We start from the raw sequence: 19,405 nt of genomic DNA, 5'->3' as shown, positions 1-19,405 counted from the left end.
TCTACCACTTGAGCCACAGCACCACTTCTGGCTTTTTTCTTTTTGCTTATGTGGTGCTGAGGAATCGAACCCAGGGTCTCATGCATGCAAGGCAAGTGCTCTACCGCTGAGCCAACTTCCCAGCCCTTCTCTCTTGTTTTAAAGTAGCGTTCATTGCGTCACTGCCTTGTTCATAAAATGATATCATCTTTTTTGTTATTGTTGTTGGTTAGTTGTGTGGCCTGAACTCAGCCTGGGTGCTGTCCCTGAGCTCTTGAGCTCAAGGCTAGTGCTCTACCACTTGAGCCTTAGCACCACTTCTGGCTTGTTCTGCTTATGTGGTGCTGAGGAACCGAACCCAGGGCCTCATGCTTGCTAGCCAAGCACTTTACTACTGAGCCTTCCCAACCCATTCACGGAGCAGTGTTTGAATTGGAAGGAATTTGCAGATTATCTGATCTAAAGTCCTTATGTTCAAAACAAAAAAACTTAAGTAGCTTTGGGTCACTTAGATAAAGCAGATATGGCAAGGACTTATCACACAGCTAAACTGTAATGCATTGATAATCAGTTTATTTTTGCTTGTTTGTTTTTGCGGGGGTCCCGTTGTGGTGCCTGAACTCTGGGCCTGGGCACTGTCCCTCAGTTCTTCAGCTCAAGGATAACGCTCTACCACTTGAGCCACAGCACCACTTCTGGCTTTTTTCTTTTTGCTTATGTGGTGCTGAGGAATCGAACCTAGGGTCTCATGCATGCAAGGCAAGTGCTCTACCACTGAGCGACCTTCCCAGCCCTGGTAATCAGTTTTATACTTTGTTCTTCCTAATGGGCTTCATGGGTTCTTCTCAATAGAACTTGCTGCTAACTCCTGTCACTCAGTATTAATGTAAGATCTGAATCTTTGCTATTCTAGCCCATAATCACAAGAGCCATGAACACATAACCAGAGACACTAAATTAACAGCAGTTTTAAATGGTTATATTTGACAGAATGCCACATAAACAGAATACATAGGAAAGAGAAGAAAGGAAGGGCTTCCCAGCATTAAGCTGGGAATCAGGGTATAAGTAAGATTTAAATAGGCAAAGAGTAAGGAGGAGAATACGGAGTAAGGAGGAGAGGAAACCATATTAGCAAAGGGATAGGCTGCAGAACGAAGCATGTCAATTTGTTAAACTGGAAGAGATGCCTTAGGTTCAGAAGTAGTAGAAAAGATGTTATGATTCATTGGGGTCAGTATTAGATCTTAAGAGATAAAAATTAAGAAATAAATATTTTCCCAATGGATTAAAATCATGGAAATTTTTGTCTAGGAGGTAATTTGGCAAAGCCACGATTTTATAAAGAAGTAACTTATTGGTGACATTGAGGAAAAATTATTGGTGCATTATTAGTAAGTGATTCTGTTTCCAAGCTTCAGGAGGTAAAAGTTTATACTGATGAAAGTACTAGCGGGGAACAAATAGAAAATAGTGGAATAAGTGAAAAGAGTCCATGAGGCGAATGAGTAATTGTACCTTTGAACTAAATAAAACCAGTAGAATGAGCTAATTCAGAAGAAGGATGGTCCCTGTTTAATACATACAAGTTGGAGTAGCCCAGAAGAGTGGGGAGGGGGCATAGATATCTATAGTGTGTGTGTGTGTGTGTGTGTGTGTGTGTGTAGTTTTACAGGGAAAATGAAATACCTTTACCTTTTGTCTCCTTCAGCTATCTTGCTTTGCTGTAAGTATCAGGAACATCCGTGGTTTCACAGTTCAACTTGGCATCATACATCGTTCTTTTCCTTAACTCTTGGCCTTTTCAGTCTGATCATTTAGCAAATCAGTCTTTTTTTTTTTTAACTTTTTGACAAAATATTTTTGGTTTTGTTGCCCTTATATTTGTAGGTTATATTTCTAGCCTGTTGAGCTTTTCCTATTTTGTTTTTAAGAAAGTTAAATCTGGTATATGAAAGATCTCCACTGAGTATTTTACTTTGCTTTCAAAGGATGCAAGGAGTTGTCAGCCGACTCTCTAAGTTACTGAAGCCTGGGGGAATGCTGTTATTTCGGGACTATGGAAGATATGATAAGACTCAACTTCGCTTTAAAAAAGGTAATACTACATTGTGTTGAGGTTATTTTCATCTGTCTTGAACAATGCTTTGTTTATATTTCATGTCAAATTGTTTTGGTTTTTAAAGGAAATACCAAGTTCTCACTATTACTTTTTAGGGCATTGTTTATCTGAAAATTTTTATGTTCGAGGAGATGGTACCAGAGCGTATTTCTTCACAAAAGGTATGCCAATATATAAGTGTAAATAATTAGCCATGAAAATTCTTTTTGGTTATTATTTGCAGAAAAATTCAAAAGCTATAAAAGGAGGCTTCAGTCATTGATATAACATCAGATGTTTTATTACTTTGGTGCTTATAACTGTTCTACATAAAAGCTTGAAAATGGCCTTTTTTTTTCCTTTTCATCTCTTTTCATTAAAGCTGCTGTAGGAAGTGACTTGTTTCACCCTCACACTGAAGTAGAGGTGCTGAATGTAATTGGAGAGAGTGTTAGCCTGGATATGAAAACAACTGAATATGCCACAGCTAAAGGAGAAATTTTTTTAAAGCAATAAAAAAATCATTTGTCTAAGGACTGGAGATGTGGCTCAATAGGAGATTACTTGTCTTGCAAGCACAAGGTCCTGAGATTTTTTTTTTTTTTTTTTGGGTCCGGTCGTGGGGCCTGAACTCTGGGCCTGGGCGCAGTCCCTCAGCTCTACCACTAGTGCTCTACCACTTGAGCCACAGCACCACTTCTGGCTTTTTTTCTTTTTGCTTATGTGGTGCAAGGCAAGCGCTCTACCACTGAGCCACCTTCCCAGCCCTGAGATTTTTTTTTTAAACATTACTTATCTCTGGTCAATTTCTTATTAGAAAAAATATTTTTGACATTGCCAGATGAATCTTGTATTCAAGGATTTCACCAAACAATGTGAATACTCCTATAATATGCCATTTTGGATCACCGTAAACCAATGAATGCTCAGAAAGAAGGTACCTCTCAACGTATCAACAGCTGCAACCAATAGTTTTACCTACCTGTTATTGCCTGCCTGTGTTAGCCTGTTTATACGACTACATATTTGTGTGTGTGTGTGTGTGTGTGTGTGTGTGTGTGTGTGCACAAGCACACATGCAGGTCCTGGAGCTTGAATTCAGGGCCTGGATACTGTCCTTATATTTTTTTGTTCAAAGTGAGTGCACTACCACTTGAACCATAGCTCTACTTCTGGCTTTTTGCTAGTTAATTGGAGTCAAAAGTCTCATGGATTTTTCTGCTCAAGCTGGCTTTGAACCATGATTCCCAGACCTCAGCCTTCTCAGTACCTAGGATTACAGGTTACACAGTATATTTTTATGAAGTAAAGTAAAAAACAAAAATATTCTGCTTTTATAATGTTCCTTAACTTCTTTGTAATAGATAAGACAGCGCTCCTTGGTGTAAATGAAATTTAGACAGCCAGTCATGCCAGACGTGTTCAGTTGCTCATTACCTCCCTTCTATCTAGTCATGTCTCATCTTTGATTTCTATTTTTGTCTCAAAGGAGAAGTCCACCATATGTTCCACAAGGCTGGGTTATATGAAAAGCAAAACCTGGTTGATCATCGCTTACAAGTCAATAGAAAAAAACAAGTGAAAATGCACCGAGTATGGGTCCAAGGAAAATTCCAGAAACCATTGAAGTGGACTCAAAATTTTTCCAACCTGTAATTTTCATACCTCTCTTATGATTGAACTATGAGAGGACAATACTACTCAAAGACTTGTACAAATCTTTCATTTCTTTTTTTTCTTAATATATATTTTTCTTATAAAGATATTGTACAGAGGGGTTACAGTTACAAGAACAAGGTAGTGAGTCCATTTCCTATCGAGCATTGTTACACCTTCCTTTATTTTTCCCCTTCCGTCTCTTTCCTCCTTACCTCCCCAATTTCTCCCTCCCCTCCCCCACCCTGCCCCCCACAAGGTTGTAAAGTTTGTTTTCAACATACTGTCTTGTACATCTCATTGTTGCAATGGGCCATCCTGTATCCTTATTTCAGAATTTTGTTATTTCCCTTCCCCTCCCCAAATTGGAAAAATGTATATACAAGATCCAGGACACTGCAATACTGGAATCAATTACAGTGACAACAGGGTTGTACCATGAGGAAAGAATGTACAAAGAAACAAAAAAAATTCACATAGTACATTATACAAAGTACAGCAACAAAGATAAAACCTCTGTGTCCCTATCTTGGGGTTCATTTCGCTTAGCATCAGGTTATATGGTCATGTGTACATAGCTTTTGACCTCTTTTTTTGGTGGGGGGGGAGGGTCCAGTCCTGGGGCCTGAACTCTGGGCACTGTTCCTCAGCTCTTCAGCTCAAGGCTAGCACTGTACCATTTGAACCACAGAGCCACTTCCGGCTTTTTTTTTTCTTATATGGTGCTGAGAGAATTGAACCCAGGGCCTCATGCATGCAAGGCACGTGCTCTACCACTGAGCTACCTTCCCAGCCCAGACATCTTCTGCTTGTCCTAGACATATACTAGTTATTGCAGATAAGGGAAACCATGGGGCCTATGTTTCTTTAAGTCTGGCTTACTTTACTAATATAATTTTTTCCAAGTCTTTCCATTTCCTAACAAATGGGGCGATGTCATTCTTTCTGATGGAGGCATAGAATTCCATTTTATACACACACACACATACCACATTTTCTTGATCCATTCACCTACTGAGGGGCATTTGGGTTGGTTCCATATCTTAGCTATGGTGAATAATGCTGTAGTAAACATAGTTGTGCTGGTAGCTTTAGTATGGCCTTGTTTGTGATCATTTGGGTAAATATCTTAGCTATGGTGAATAATGCTGCAGTAAACATAGTTGTGCTGGTAGCTTTAGTATGGCCTTGTTTATGATCATTTGGGTAAATGCCTAAAAGTGGCTGGATCATAGGGGAGCTCTCTGTGTAGTCTTTTGAGGAACCTCCATACTGCTTTCCAAAGTGGTTCAACAAGTTTACATTCCCACCAACAATGCAGTAGGGTTCCCTTCTGTCATATCCCCTCCAGCATATGTAGTTATTAGATTGCTTGATTGTAGCCATTCTAACTGGGGTGAGGTGGAATCTCAATATTGTTTTGATTTGCATTTCCTTTGTGGCCAAAGAAGTTGAGCATTTCTTCATGTGTCTATTGGCCATTCTTATTTCCTCTTCAGAGAAGTTTCTCTTAAAATCTTTAGCCCACTTATTAATCAGGCAGTTGAGGATTTGTTGTTGGGGGATTTAATTTTTTGAGTTCTAAGTATATTTTAGATGCGAGACCCTTATCTGTTGTATGGCTAGTGAAGATCTCCCAATCTGTGAGCTTTCTATCGATCTTGCTATGTCCTTTGCCATGCCGAAGCTCTGCAATCCCGTTTGTCCAACCTTTCTTTGATTTGTTGTGTTTCTGGGTCTCTATTAAGAGAATTTCAGCCTGTGCCAAGGAGCCCTAGAGCTTCTCCTATTCCTTCCTGTAATGTTTTCAGGGTGTCTGCTTTGACTTCGAGGCCTTTGATCCATTTGGAGTTGATTTTGGTGCAGGGTGATATATAAGGATCTTGCTTTAGTTTTCTGCAGGTGTTTAACCAGTTTTTCCAGCACCCAAAATTTTCATTTCTAGCTGACAATGAGAGAAGAGAATTTGTTTCCTGTTGTTTTGTCATAGGTAAGCTTGTTAATTTTAAGCAAATGTAAGTGACTATTACATCTAATCAGTTTGTTTTTTCCTTGAATTTTTTTTTTTTTTGGGTCCAGTCATGGGGCCTGAACTCTGGGCCTGGGCGCTGTCCCTCAGCTCTTCAGCTCAAGGTGAGCGCTCTACCCCTTGAGCCACAGTGCCACTTCCGGTTTTTTTCTTTTTGCTTACGTGGTGCTGAGGAATCGAACCCAGGGCCTCATGCATGCAAGGCAAGCGCTCTACCACTGAGCCACCTTCCCAGCCCCTTCCTTGAATTTTTATAAACATGAAATTACTGACAGAAGTCAGATAACTCTGAGAAACCATAACCTGGCATTTTTGAAGCAGTAGGAAAAAGTTACTTGTGCATTAGGCTTCTTAAAGCATTTCTTAAACAATCAAACTTTTTTCTATCATCATTTGGTAACAAAGAGGTGGCAGGCTTTGTAGGGAAAGCTACAAGTCCAACATGAAGGTATATTGTTTTTTGTTTTATTGTCTGTTTTCTCTAATTTTTTAAAAATTCATATATTAGGCCGGGCGCTGGTGGCTCACGCCTGTAATCCTAGCTACTCAGGAGGCTGAGATCTGAGGATCACGGTTCAAAGCCAGCCCGGGCAGGAGAGACCATGAGACTCCTATCTCCAATAAACCACCAGAAAACTGGAAGTGGCGCTGTAGCTCAAGTGGTAGAGCGCTCGCCTTGAGCTGAAGAGCTGAGGGACAGTGCCCAGGCCCAGAGTTCAAGCCCCACGACCGACAAAAAAAAAAATTCATATATTAATATTTAAAATGCAATGATAGTTTGGAGTAGTCCATGATAATATTACTTTCAATCTATTCTTAGATGTATAAATTTTGTTTTCTTTGAGACAACTGTCACATTCTAGAAAATTCTTGTAACTTTAGAGATTTACTAACTTGCCTCAGGAAGGAAATACACTGGCTTGCAAATTATATTTTGTAAAACTGGAGTTCCTAAGATGGGCCTTTAATTATACACTATTTACTAAATACTTACAGTCCATTGAATTTTATGAAATAATATAGTCAGTAAACACCCAGCCCTGTTTCAATGAGCCTAAGTAGGGTCTGGCTGGCAAAGCATTTATATGCTAACCTCTAAATCATGATCTAAGATAATATCTCAACAAATGCTCAAATGGAAAACTAAATGGTAAACTTTGATTATGAGTCACAGAAATCCTGAAGATTTTGCTAGTAACCACTGACATCTCATGTAGTAATGGTAGCAGCAGTCACAGTTCCAAAGGAGAGGTTGGCTCTGAAAAGAATGGGGACAAATTTTCTGGAAGGAAATGGGCTTCCAGCTTGTCTTTGACCTTCTGTTCTCAGAATATTGTGAAAAGACAAGTCTGTTTGGTAGGAGGCATTAATTATGAGGTTAGTGGAGAATGAATGGTGAGAGGCCCCAAGAATTTATAGAGGCCTAGAATACAAGAACTATCTGAGGTGAATAATAGAAGCCTATAATACAGGAGGGAGCCATCTGAGCTTGGTTGGTTGTTTTCTGTTTCATCCTAGCCATAGAGTTTTACAAATGTCTTAAGAGAGTTTGATTGGAGAGTTGTCTATAGAATGGAATGAAATGAGGGTAGAGATAAATGGCTAGAAGACCACAGAAAGAGTTTTGCATAAACTTGCCTTGGTGGCAAAGTCCTTGGAAATACAGTTACCAGGGTTTCTGTTTAAATATGCATATGTCAGCAAATGTAAAAGTCAAACTTTTCCTGAGCCTCTTAACTCTGTTGTATTTCATAATTAAAATGTACATTTAAAAGCCTAACAAGTGGTGAAAGTATTACATACAAGGACAGTTTAGATAAGTTAATGTTGCTATGGGAACCCCAGCAGATCTTCTTGTGTCTCCATTTAAAATCCATGGCCCAAGGTGGTTTTAAAAACAACAGAAGGTAAAATTATTCTCACATTCTCACACATGTAAATTGTACTGTCTCTCTCAGTTCTAAATAGCAGATTTAAGCCAGCCTCTTGACTGGCACAGTAAAATTCAGCTTTATGTTTTTCTATAATGTATTGCAGCATGTGAGTTAACCTTTAGAAGTTTCAAAAATACACCAACCAAATTTGGACTGTGAGATGCAAACTGAGCTGTCTTAGGCTCTGTCCAGTGTAGCTTTCCCATTCCATATGGCTACACAGCAAGCCCTCTCCCCTGGTCTTTTGTTTGTCCAGTTAGACTTTTACCTATGCAGTATACTAACTACATTGGGCTCAAGGGCTCATGGCTGGAGAAAACAGTAGATTTTGGTAGAAAAAAAAGACAGGAAAAGGCCTATTTGGAATTTTGCCTATAAACAACTAAGAAATCATGAAGTGTTGCAAAATGCATCTACTTGAGTATTAGCTTAAAATATTTGATAACCACATGAAATTCTAATTTTACCCTTATCCATAAAGCTAGGACCAGTTGGTTAGGCATTCTGATCTTCAAATATCCATCTTCTGAGGGAGCTGAATTTCAACAGGACCATTTTCTTTCTAACAGAAAAAAAAAAACATTCCTTCATCTTTTTACACTACAGAAACAATGAAATATATTTAAAATGCACCCACCATTTTTCTCCCTTTCTAAAAATTCACTTTGAGCATTGTCCAAGTGTAAAAATTCTTACATGAAGAATTGCTTAAGAAGGTTGTAGGAAAGTCAAGATAACAGTTTCTATTATTATAAGTTTTGGATTCAGCATGTCACATTTGTCTGCCTTGAAACACCCAGCTAACATCGACTTCTGAGAACTTATTTGCCTTGCTTGTTTCAGTTCCATATGCCTTGTCACCAAATTGTGAACACATCCTGGTTTCTACCATTATATAACTAAATCATTGCTGTATTTTAGTTTGTACATGAAAATAGCTGCCCATATGCAAATAGCTGCCCTTCTGGGTGCAAAACCTAAAGCCATCTGGATTATTAAAGTTCAAGTAAGTTACATTGTTGCTTTAAAACTTCTATACTGTATTCCTATGGCTTTCTAGCTCATCTAAGTTTGGAAGCCTGAGCATATCATGCAGAGCTACTTCTAATTGTTGATTCTGATCTTCACAAGTGCAGTTGACATTACATTTGCATCCCTAATAGACCTCTTTCAAAGCTTCTTTGCTCATTCTTCGTGCCTCTACAATAGGCTACATGTTGGTGTACCTATTTGCTCCTCTCCTGAAAGCACATTGTAAATTCTAGAACACTGAACATATATGAAGTATTGTTATTAATGGCTGCATTTGTAGTCTACAAGGCTGCATACCCAATAATCAACAAATAGTTTTTCCAATGGTTGAATGGTATATCATGAGAAGAACAGTATGACACTGTGGAAAAGTTATACCTGAGAGTCACACAGGAAAGCATGGGTCCCATTTCCTATTGAACCTTCAGCTGTTCTGCCCTTGGCTGTGGGTGGGAAGTTTTGTGCATATTGTATGTAGTACTTCATTTAATCCTCAAACTCCTATGAATTAGCTTTTATTGTAGCCATTTTACAGGTAAGATCAGGATTCTGTCATATTAGGAGATCAGAGCTGTTAAGTGGCAGAGCCACGATGCCTAATCCCCAAACTGTCTAATCCCAAACCTCTATTCTCATCACTGCACTTTGAACTGAAGAGCACAAGCACTGATGGGAAAGGTACAGGAGAAGTGAGAGTTACTGAGTCAAGAATAGAGCTAGAAAAATGGGTGGGAGTTTGCATCAGATAAGCTTTGAGGTTAGGGCTCATTCTAAATTCAATATTTCTGTGAAATAAGTAGATTGCTCTTGAACAGAACTATAAATTGAGAAGAAAGGAAAGGAAACAACCCAAGAGAAATGGCATGGCAAAAAGCTTTCAATCAGTTCTTTTCAGCATTCTGCATATGTTCAGTTCTGTGTTTGCCCCTCCCCCCTCGCAGGCTTCAGCAATGTACTTGGCACCCCTCCTTGCTGAGCATGCACCATTGCATACCCCTCACTTTGAAGAAAAGAGGCATTCTGTGCTGCAAGAGGGAGGACTACAGGGAGCCCTTAAATGTCTTCAAAGGGATTCATCTCTACTGTAATCTAAAATATGTGAAGTCAGGAAGTGTCAATAATAAAGCATGAGTGAAAACATCTTTATTTAAAACACCGTATGTACATTAATGCCACATTAATGCCAATTCAAGCATGAAATGTTGAGCATTTATTAGAATATGGTTTGGGATTTGAGATGCACAAAGGTACCTGCAAGATGGCTTTGGTGTAGCTATAAATATAAATAACAGTTGCATCTTCATTTATAATGAATTTATATTGTGGCCTTGGAGCTACAGAGGCGAGTAGATGCCAAAATCTGTCTTTCATTAACATATGCCTCAAATGACAGTGAAGAGGTGTTGAAGACAAAATTACTCTTTCCTATGATTTTGAATCAGCCACATGCAGTAACAAGCAAGTAATAATAGTTCTGCGGCTGAGTGCCCACAGAGGGTATGAAAAATAGTATCAGACTGAAAAAGCAAGTGCACCTGTAGGAGGGGCCTAGGAGGCCTCTGAGCACCCCTTTGAGCACCGTTTTAGAGGGTCTTAGAACATAGTGACCCTCACTCAGGCAAAGCAGGTTGGCATGAAAGTGATGAAACGAAACCCAACAGATGGTCATAGGAAGCCACTCAGCTGCCTCTGGAGCTGTCAGAGGCAGCTACAAGGCACCACTTCTTGGCCAAGAGCTTTTAAAAAAAACAGGTTTTGATTCTCCAATGCCTGTGGTTTCACAACCACTTAACCTTTAGTAAGGAACAGCCAGAGGCAGGTGAATGAATAAAAATACACATTAACATTATATAAATGGGGAAAAAGTCAATACTAGAAGAGCACATTGACTTCAAGTGGTCACAAACAGTGGTGAGGTAATTGTGAACTTGGCATCCCAATAATCTATGACTTTAACTTTGATTTTCGCCTGCAGGTAGGCACTAAGAAAGGCCACAGGAACTAAGATCCAGGGGGATGGCAAGGACTTTTCTATCAGATATTACCTACCAAATAAAAGTATGCATTAATTGCTTCTTAACCAGCCCCACGCATCATCTTACTTGGACTGGTGAGGTTTAGTCCAGGAAAAATAGGAATTTTGTTATGCTTATAAAATTTGTTGGCAGTATTCCCAACCCAGTGCTCCTTTTTGTAACACTTCCTAGTTCACTGCAGCAAAAGCAGAATTATTTTTCCCCGCAGTTAATCTTTGTATATCAAGTGTTGGTTTTTCATAAAAGGTTGGGGAAAGGCACTCATCAATCAAAGCTTTAATGCTTTTTCACTGGGAAAAAGTGCCAAACCTGTGACTTCCTAAAATAAATGTTGAGAAGCTGTTGAGACACTTGCATTAATTAGTGGGCTTTAATTTTTTTTTTAATGGCCTGTACTTACTTAGTATAAGCAACAGCATGAAATTGCTGCTTCATTTCTCTTAGTTCCTGCCTCCCAAGGGTAACTTGTCTTCCTCCTGAGGCTATCCTGTTGGGCAGAATGATCCTTCTCCATATATCTTTAGTTGTGCCCTGTTCCCTCAGGTAAGGAGAGACAACACGCCTGCACTCCCCTTACCCCACCCTTCCAGCAGTACTGGGAATTCACACTGAAAATCAACTGAAAGAAAATTTCTGAAATTGCCAGCATCACATGCTGCACCGAAGCAGGGTAATTGCTTTTCGCAATGCTTGTACTTCTTCCTTCACAGCCCTCATTTATTTTCATACATCCACCCCACTTTGAATCTAGAAGAGTTAAAAAGAAAAATTCTAAATGAAAAACAAAATTCAGGATCCAGAAAAGTATGTATCTATTCATCCTTTTTGTGAATGTATTCTTAATCACCCACTCTAAGTATCTCTTCATTTGCAGCTTTGTTGCCTAATAGAACACTTGGGCTCTGGAGATTAGTGAGACAAAGCTTCATTATAACCATCCTTGTTTTACTTCTATGCTCTGCCTTCCTAACTCACTCTCCAGGTGCTGCTTTCTCTTGCCAAATGGTGCAAGGAAATACTTTTGCAGATCTTTTGTTTACTTTAGAAGGAAAAAAAAAAACATTGATCTGGGCTTACCCATTTGCTAGTACAGCTCATTTCCTACTACTGGCCTTTAAAGTTTGGCTTAACAGCAAGTTGGGAATTTGTTTGCTACCCAGAGTCAAAGTTTCTGGGTGCCAAGTAGCTTTGAGCTAAAGAGAATTACAATCTGCTTATTTCTGGGAAAGCAAGCTGACATTTCCTTCATAGATTTATTTTTCCATTGCTCAGAGCTTAAATGTATAGTCATTTAGCTTTGATTTAAAACAAAAGTGAGTATATTTTTATTTCTAGTTCACAATCATTGAGCCTAGTCATAGTGACTTCTTCCCCACCTCACCCCCCACCCTGTGCTTGGGCTCAAACCCAGAGCCTTGAGCATACTAAGTAAGCAAGCACTTTGCTGTTGAGCTACATTCCAGCTCATGGCTTTGGTGTGTGTGTGTCTGTGAATGTGAATGTGAGTGTGTGTGTTGATCCTGGGGCTTAAAGTCAGAGCCAGACTCTTTGGTGGTTAAGTTGTTAATTGGAGAAGAATCTCATGGACTTTCCTGCCCAGCCTGGCTTTGTACTATGATCCTCAGATCTCAGCTTACTGAATGTTAGAATTACAGGTGTGAGCTACCAAACACTGGCAGCTTTGACTTCTTTTTTTTTGTCTGTCATGGGACTTGAACTCTGGGCCTGAGCGCTGTCCCTTAGCTCTTCAGCTCAAGGCTAGTGCTCTACCACTTGAGCCACAGCGCCACTTCCGGTTTTCTGGTGGTTTATTGGAGATAAGAGTCTCACGGACTTTCTTGCCTGGGCTGGCTTTGAACCACAATCCTCAGATCTCAGCCTCCTGAGTAGCTAGGATTACATGCGTGAGCCACCGGCACTCGGCCCTCATATAAGTTTTTAAAATCTATGCTTTCTTCTCTTTGTCACATTTATACTAAGTTCTATGCTAATTACAAAACTGTATACTATAATTATGTTTATATATGAATAGAAATTACTCTTGGTTCATCCTGCTTTGGGTACTTACTCATAATTTGTTATGAGGTCAGCACTTTTCCAAAGAGACAGGCTGGAACCTATACTTTATATATTAATACTTTCCTTTATGTGATTTTTTTGTGTTAAATGTGTTTGGGCTAGGAAAAAATCGAATGATAAATAGTATTAAAGTAAAGGCACTAACAAATCAGAGTTCCTAATGACATACAGGGTGGTGGGTATGTCTTTCTTAAGGACCTAATCTGTAATATACAGAAATGTGGCAAGGAAAATACCATCTTAAAGGAGGTACAGACAAAGATAAAGCTCTTGCAAAAGGTGTAGTCCAGTTGAGGAACCATACTGTTACTAATAAAGTGACAAGGAATCCAAGGTGGGTTATTCTCCTAAAGTTCAGTTGGGCATAATCAGTCACCAGTAGGACATACCAGCACAGGCAGATAGCACTTGTGATTTCAAGAGAGTAGGCAGTATTCACAGGCAAATAAGCCAAATTCTGCCCTAGTTGACCCTAAGAAAAAAAGCAAGGTTAGGAAAGAATGACTTGTAACTGAATTTAACTCAACTCTGTGTTTAAATGGCCCTGTCTGAGGTGAAAAGAAAAATCAAGGATCCTAGCAGAAGCTTTTTTTTTCTTTTTGCTTACCCGAATTATAATTCCACCACAAAAAAGTCAAACAAGGCACTTTGTTTTGGATACTTTAGAGGAGCAAGGACTTAACACTCTCTGATCTTGTGATTTCAAAGCCTAAGGACTTTAGTGGGATTTTTTCATCATAATATACACTTATTGATTTATCTTAAACCTGTAAGGATGGGGGAATGGCTTAAGGAGGAGTATACCCAGGTGTAGGAAGAAGGAATCATTGGCCAAGCCAAATCACCTCATTCCCCTATGTGAAAGCAGAAAGTTCTGCTCCTACTTTGCAGAAGGAAAGCCTAGGTATTGGATATAATCGAGTTGTCAATGATACAACTTTTCTGTCCCTCTGTAAGGAAATAAACAGAGGGCAAGTGAAGAATATAAGCTGGACCAGACCACTAGGTAAGACCACTATGTGTAAACATCATCTAGTGAAGTTGTAAGAGGCCAATAAAAATGCTATCCCTATTTCCTGCTCAATCCTTAAGCCAATGGAAAAGACTAAGATATGAAGATTAATATGCCAGATCAATTACTAATAAGGCAGATACTGTGGAAAAAATTACTCAGGATTCATGGAAAAAGTTGCCTTCTTAATATTGAATCCCAGAATCAAGACACACAGCCACAGAATTCTGTTCATGTGAGCCTACTACAGAGCATTTTTCCCCATGAGAAAGATTAGAGAAGGGTTAATTGATCTCTCACATTTACATTGTACGCCTCTCAACAGTGGTACTATGAGTCTTAAGTCAGTTACAGTTCCTCATATGGCAAATTACAGGTCTGGAAATTTCTAAACTTTTTTAAGTGGCTGAGTAAAGGATACCCTACATATATTGAGGTCAGAGCAATGTGGAATGTCCTCTACTTTGTCCCTTTGTTGCTTGCTGAGTAGCTGCTCAGTGAGATAGGCTATCCGTGGTTCTTCAGCATTTACCTATAAGCCCTGAAGCAGCTCATCTGGTCGTGGTCATTTGCCCTAGTGATGGATGGAATCTGCGGTTTACATGATTAGAAGACTGGAAACTGCACAATGAATTTCCAAAGTTACTATCAGTGACTTATTCTGGGAACCCTACTGCACTTGTAATCTTCACTAGGATGTTAAATAAATAGCCAAGAGGTCCGCCTTGCACCATTTTTACAAGGCTGTAAATGAATGGCTAGGTCTAGACCTGCACTTTCAAACTATCTTAAGGTAAAGTTCTAGTTGTGGCTTTTTGTTTACTTCAAGTCATTACAGACTATTTTTTTTTTTTAAACCAGGGCTGAGAACCGAACCTACGGCCTTGCGCGCGCCAGGCGGGCACGCTTCCGCTGGGCTAAACCCCCAGGCCCCAGACTATTTTTTAAAATAAATAACAGTAAAGATAAATTACTAGAAAATAAAAATAAATATTATCCAGGCTTGGTGTCACATACCTATAGTCCCAGCACTCAGGAGGCTGAGGCAGGAAAATTGAGAGTTTAAGGCTAGCCTGGCTACATAGTGAGGCCCTGTCAGGACAGACACACACACACTCTCTCTCTCCATATATATAATTTATAGAGACCACACAATCTTTTATTACTGTCTAGTCAGCCAGTGAGTACCAGTGAAAGGTCAGGCTCCATTCTAGGTCTTGGGAATGAAGGATGAATAGGAAAAAGTGAAGTCACTGAGTTTCTATTCTTACCTAGTTTCTTTCTTCTTTTTTTTGGGGGGGGGGTCTGGTCATGGGGCTTGAACTCTGGGCCTGGGTACTGTCCCTCAGCTCTTCAGCTCAAGGCTAGCGCTCTACCACTTGAGCTATAGCACCACTTCCGGCTTTTTTTCTTATGTGGTACTGGGGAATCGAACCCAGGGCCTCATGCATGCAAGGCAAGCACTCTACCACTGAGCCATCTTCCCAGCCCCATTACCTAGTTTCTTATCTGAGTTTCTGTTCTTACCTAGTTGCAGACTAAAACAACTCATTGACCAGACTTGCCCAAGTTTAAGCTAGTTTGCTCTTAACTGCAAAGATTAGATTAAAAATCTGTTATGCCACAGTCTTTCCTTGCTTTGCCTCCAAAGCTCTGTAATCTTTCCTCACCTCTGAGTCTACAATGGCAGGATCTGGGCATTTGCACCTAGAGAATATTTGGTCCAGATATTCAGTTGCTTTTCCTTAGGCTCTTTTCATATACTGTATTTTAAGTACCTAGCTTTAAAAATAGGTTACTATGTCGTCCAGGTTAGCCTCAAATTTGCAATCCTACCTCCACATCCTCAGTGCTTGGATTGTAGGCATGTACTACCACACTGGCTTACCATCTAGCTCTCACCAAATGTCTGTTGCTCCTTTTATTTGTTATCTTTTTTTTATTTTTATTTTTTACAATTTTGACTTTGGGAGAGTATAGAGATGAAAAAGAAAATGGTTTTATTTAGTGGAAATGAAAGTTGTGTGTGTATATCTGTGTGTGTGTGTGTGTGTGTGTGTGTGTCCCAAATTTTAAATGCTGGGTTGATGCCAGATTCAAGGAACACGAAGAACTTGGGGAAAAGCCAGAGTCAGATAAAAGATTATTAATAGTTTGCTTATAAGGACCATGATTAGAAGCTGAAGAAAATCTATTTGTCCTAAAAGGAAAGCATGCTAGCAGATAAGAATGAAATAGAAACAGGTCAAAAAAGAACGCTCAGTGAAGAAACACAGGACCATTTTGGATATAAATCCTTGCTCCAAAAGTGCTAGGCATGATTTTGGAGGTGACTGGTGTTTAACAACTAAAATTCTATCATTATTAATACTGGTTTTTTTCATTTTTGTTGTTGTTTTGTTTTACAAAGGGTGGTGTGTGGTAGTTTTAGAGTTCAACTTAACTGGTACAATAGCTGATAAAGTCTTCTCAGTGTGTTGAGTGTTTCTAAAGGAGCTTCATGTGTGGGATTAGAGGAATGAGTGGGGAAAATGAGCCTTCAGTGTGGGAAGGCACCATACAATCAACTGAGGACACAGATTGAACAAAAAGACAGAGGAAAGGACAATTCTCTCTTACTTCTATAGTTGGTACAGCAGATTCTTCCTTTCCCCTAAGGACTCGAAGATCAGTGGCCTTTGGAGTCAAGGATTGTGCACGTAGCCTCTCAAGTTCACATACCTTCCACCTAGACTGAGAATTATCCATCAGCATGATTTCTCATAATCCCATAGGACAGTTCCTCTATTAAATCCATTATTGTGTATCTATGTGGAGGAAGGAAGTATTACTTTTATCTCTCTGGTGAACACTGACTAATACAGATAGTTTTTGTATTTTTAGAGCAAAGGAGAAATGGACTCTTCTTATAGTATAAATAATTTACATTATGTCTGGGGATATAGTTTTGATGGTAGAAATTTGCCTAGCATACATGAGGCCATGGGTTCAATCCCAGCATCACAAAAAAAATAATGGTAATTTAACTATAAGAAACTGTTTCTAACTGTGAAAGGCCATTTCTATTTCCCTGGCATATGTTCAAGTCCACAAACATTTACTAAGCATGTACTGTTTGCTAGAAACTGCTGACACTAAGAATACTGAAATAAATATGACTTGGCCCTGTTCTTTAGATGCCCACAATTCAGGATGGATGCCCATTTGTCTTAAGATGTGGTCAGTATCTCCTACTTGGATTTTTTTACTCCAATAAGCCACCAGCATTTGACCACTATCCTTTAGCCAACTCCATTGTATCCATTGGTATCCTCATTTTTAAAACCTTTCTCAAGGCCCTTGGAGAAGAAATCTAAGCATATGTTCCCCAGCAAAAGCCAAATAAAGTGTGTGAAACAGATAATCTCTGCATATAGCTCCTACTCTGTACTTTTAATAATGCTGCCTAGCCGGGTGCCAGTGGCTCACGCCTGTAATCCTAGCTACTCAGGAGGCTGAGATCTGAGGATCGCGGTTCAAAGCCAGCCCGGACAGGAAAGTCCGTGAAACTCTTATCTCCAATAAACCACCAGAAAACCGGAAGTGGCGCTGTAGCTCAAGTGGTAGAGCGCTCACCTTGAGCTGAAGAGCTGAGGGACAGCGCTCAGGCCCAGAGTTCAAGCCCCACGACTGACAATAATAATAATAATACTGTCTATATCTCCATGCAAATCACCTCCTGCTACATTTAGGGTCCCCTTCATAATGCCTAAAAGCACCATTCAGCATCCTCCATCAAGTTGTCTCAGCTAAGTGAAATCTGGTTGGTTCCAGAGATCTGCACTATTCCCCACAATAGGTGAAAGACTACTGTGAGCCTCTCCTGATGCTTGGTCATCCGATTCTCAGATAAACTAAAAAGAAACTAGCTCTTGGAGAGTACAGAAATAAACCTTCGTAGACCCAGGTGATTTTTGACAGAGATATCAAAACATTGAATTGGGAAAGCCTTTAACAAAAGTGATTAAAAAAAAACTGGTTTTCCAGATGTCATAGAATGAAGTTGGACCATTTATACGAGAGACAAAAGTCAAATGAAAGTGCATTAAAATGCATATTTGAAATGTAAAACTGAAAGCTTACTGGAAGAAAATATTGGGGAGAAACACAGGACAGTGGGTTTGGCAGTTATTTCATGGATATGAACAAAAGTACTAATGACAAAAGAAAACTTCGATAGATTAAACTACATCAAAATTAAAATCTAGGAAGTGGTGCTGTGGCTTACATGGTAGAGCGCTCGCCTTGAGCTGAAGAGCTTACAGACAGCGCCCAGGCCAAGTTCAAGCCTAACAACTTACAAAAAAAAAATTACATTGAACAGTAAGGTCTTGAAACAACAATGTAAAAGACAACCCACAAATCATACAACTATCTGATAAAAGATTAGCATCCAAAATATATAAAGAACTCATACAAATCAATAACAAACTACTTGATTAAAAATATGAAGAGTGCCAGGCACCAGTGACTCACAGCTGAGATCTAAGGATTGCAGTTCAAACCAGCTGGGCACTATAAGACTCTTACCTCCAGCCGGGCACTGGTAGCTCACGCCTATAATCCTAGCTACTCAGGAGGCTGAGATCTGAGGATCACGGTTCAAAGCCAATCCAGGCAGGAAACTCTGTGAGACTCTTATCTCCAATAAAAAAAAACCACTAGAAAACCAGAAGTAGTGCTCTGGCTCAAGTGGAAGGGCTTACAGACAGTGCTCAGGCCCAGAGTTCAAGCCCCACAACTGACAAAAACAAAAAAATATGAAAGGTGGGACATGTTGGTACATGTGTATAATTCCAGCTCTAGGAGGCTGAGGCAGGCTTGTCACAAGTTGGAGGACAGCCTGGGCTATACTTAGCAAAACCATTTTGTAAATAGGCAAAGCTGTTGAATAGACTCTTCTTTAGAAGAGCTATACTAGTATTCAATAACAGTGGGCTGGATATAGAGTTTTCACTTTGCAAGATGAAAACAGTTTTGCAGATAATAGCACAGTAATGTTAATGTGTGAATGAAACTGAATAGCACACTACAAAAAGGTTAAATTTTATGTTACGTGTTTTATAACAATTAAAAAAACCAAACCTAGTCTGTGTTCAACCTGGCCTACCAAAGTCATGAACTTGCTGCCTCTTTTCTCTTTCTCCCTGCCCTTCCCGCTCACTTTTCATACTCATTGCCCTGCTTCCCATACTCCTCACCTTGTACAGCCCATATCTCTAGACTCTGCCTAGCACTTTGCTAATACTTGTCACCTTCCCAGAAGAGAGAACATTTTTACTAAAGATCCTTGGCTTCCACCAGCAAAATAACTTCCAAGTATGCTCTGGGACTATCACAACCCCTCATAAACCTGAAAACATTCTACTGCCCCTTCTGGTTGAGGTGGTAGACCCTTTTGGTTGAGAGGGCCTGAAGCCAAGGTGCTGTGCTTGACCATCCCCATATACCATATACCATGGCATAAACAAGGCCCAGCATTTGGTAGGTGTGTGAGTCAAGCATTTT

General features: G+C 39.7%; 1 protein-coding gene across 1 annotated transcript in view; it reads left to right on the top strand.

Moving 5' to 3' along the window:
- The window catches only part of Mettl8 (methyltransferase like 8), a 99,433-nt gene extending 95,600 nt beyond the window's left edge, over positions 1-3,833 (top strand). Inside the window, exons 8-10 of the mRNA XM_013028405.1 lie at positions 1,971-2,077; positions 2,197-2,262; positions 3,570-3,833. Of these exons, the coding sequence (XP_012883859.1) occupies positions 1,971-2,077; positions 2,197-2,262; positions 3,570-3,736 (340 nt within the window). The 3' untranslated portion in view covers positions 3,737-3,833. The remainder of the gene's footprint in view (positions 1-1,970; positions 2,078-2,196; positions 2,263-3,569) is intronic.
- Positions 3,834-19,405: the final 15,572 nt, after the last annotated feature.

Source organism: Dipodomys ordii, unplaced genomic scaffold (assembly GCF_000151885.1).
Source record: "Dipodomys ordii isolate 6190 unplaced genomic scaffold, Dord_2.0 Scaffold5, whole genome shotgun sequence".
Taxonomy (NCBI): domain Eukaryota; kingdom Metazoa; phylum Chordata; class Mammalia; order Rodentia; family Heteromyidae; genus Dipodomys; species Dipodomys ordii.
Note: the sequence above shows the minus strand (reverse complement) of the source record. Positions and strands in the feature narration are given on the sequence as shown.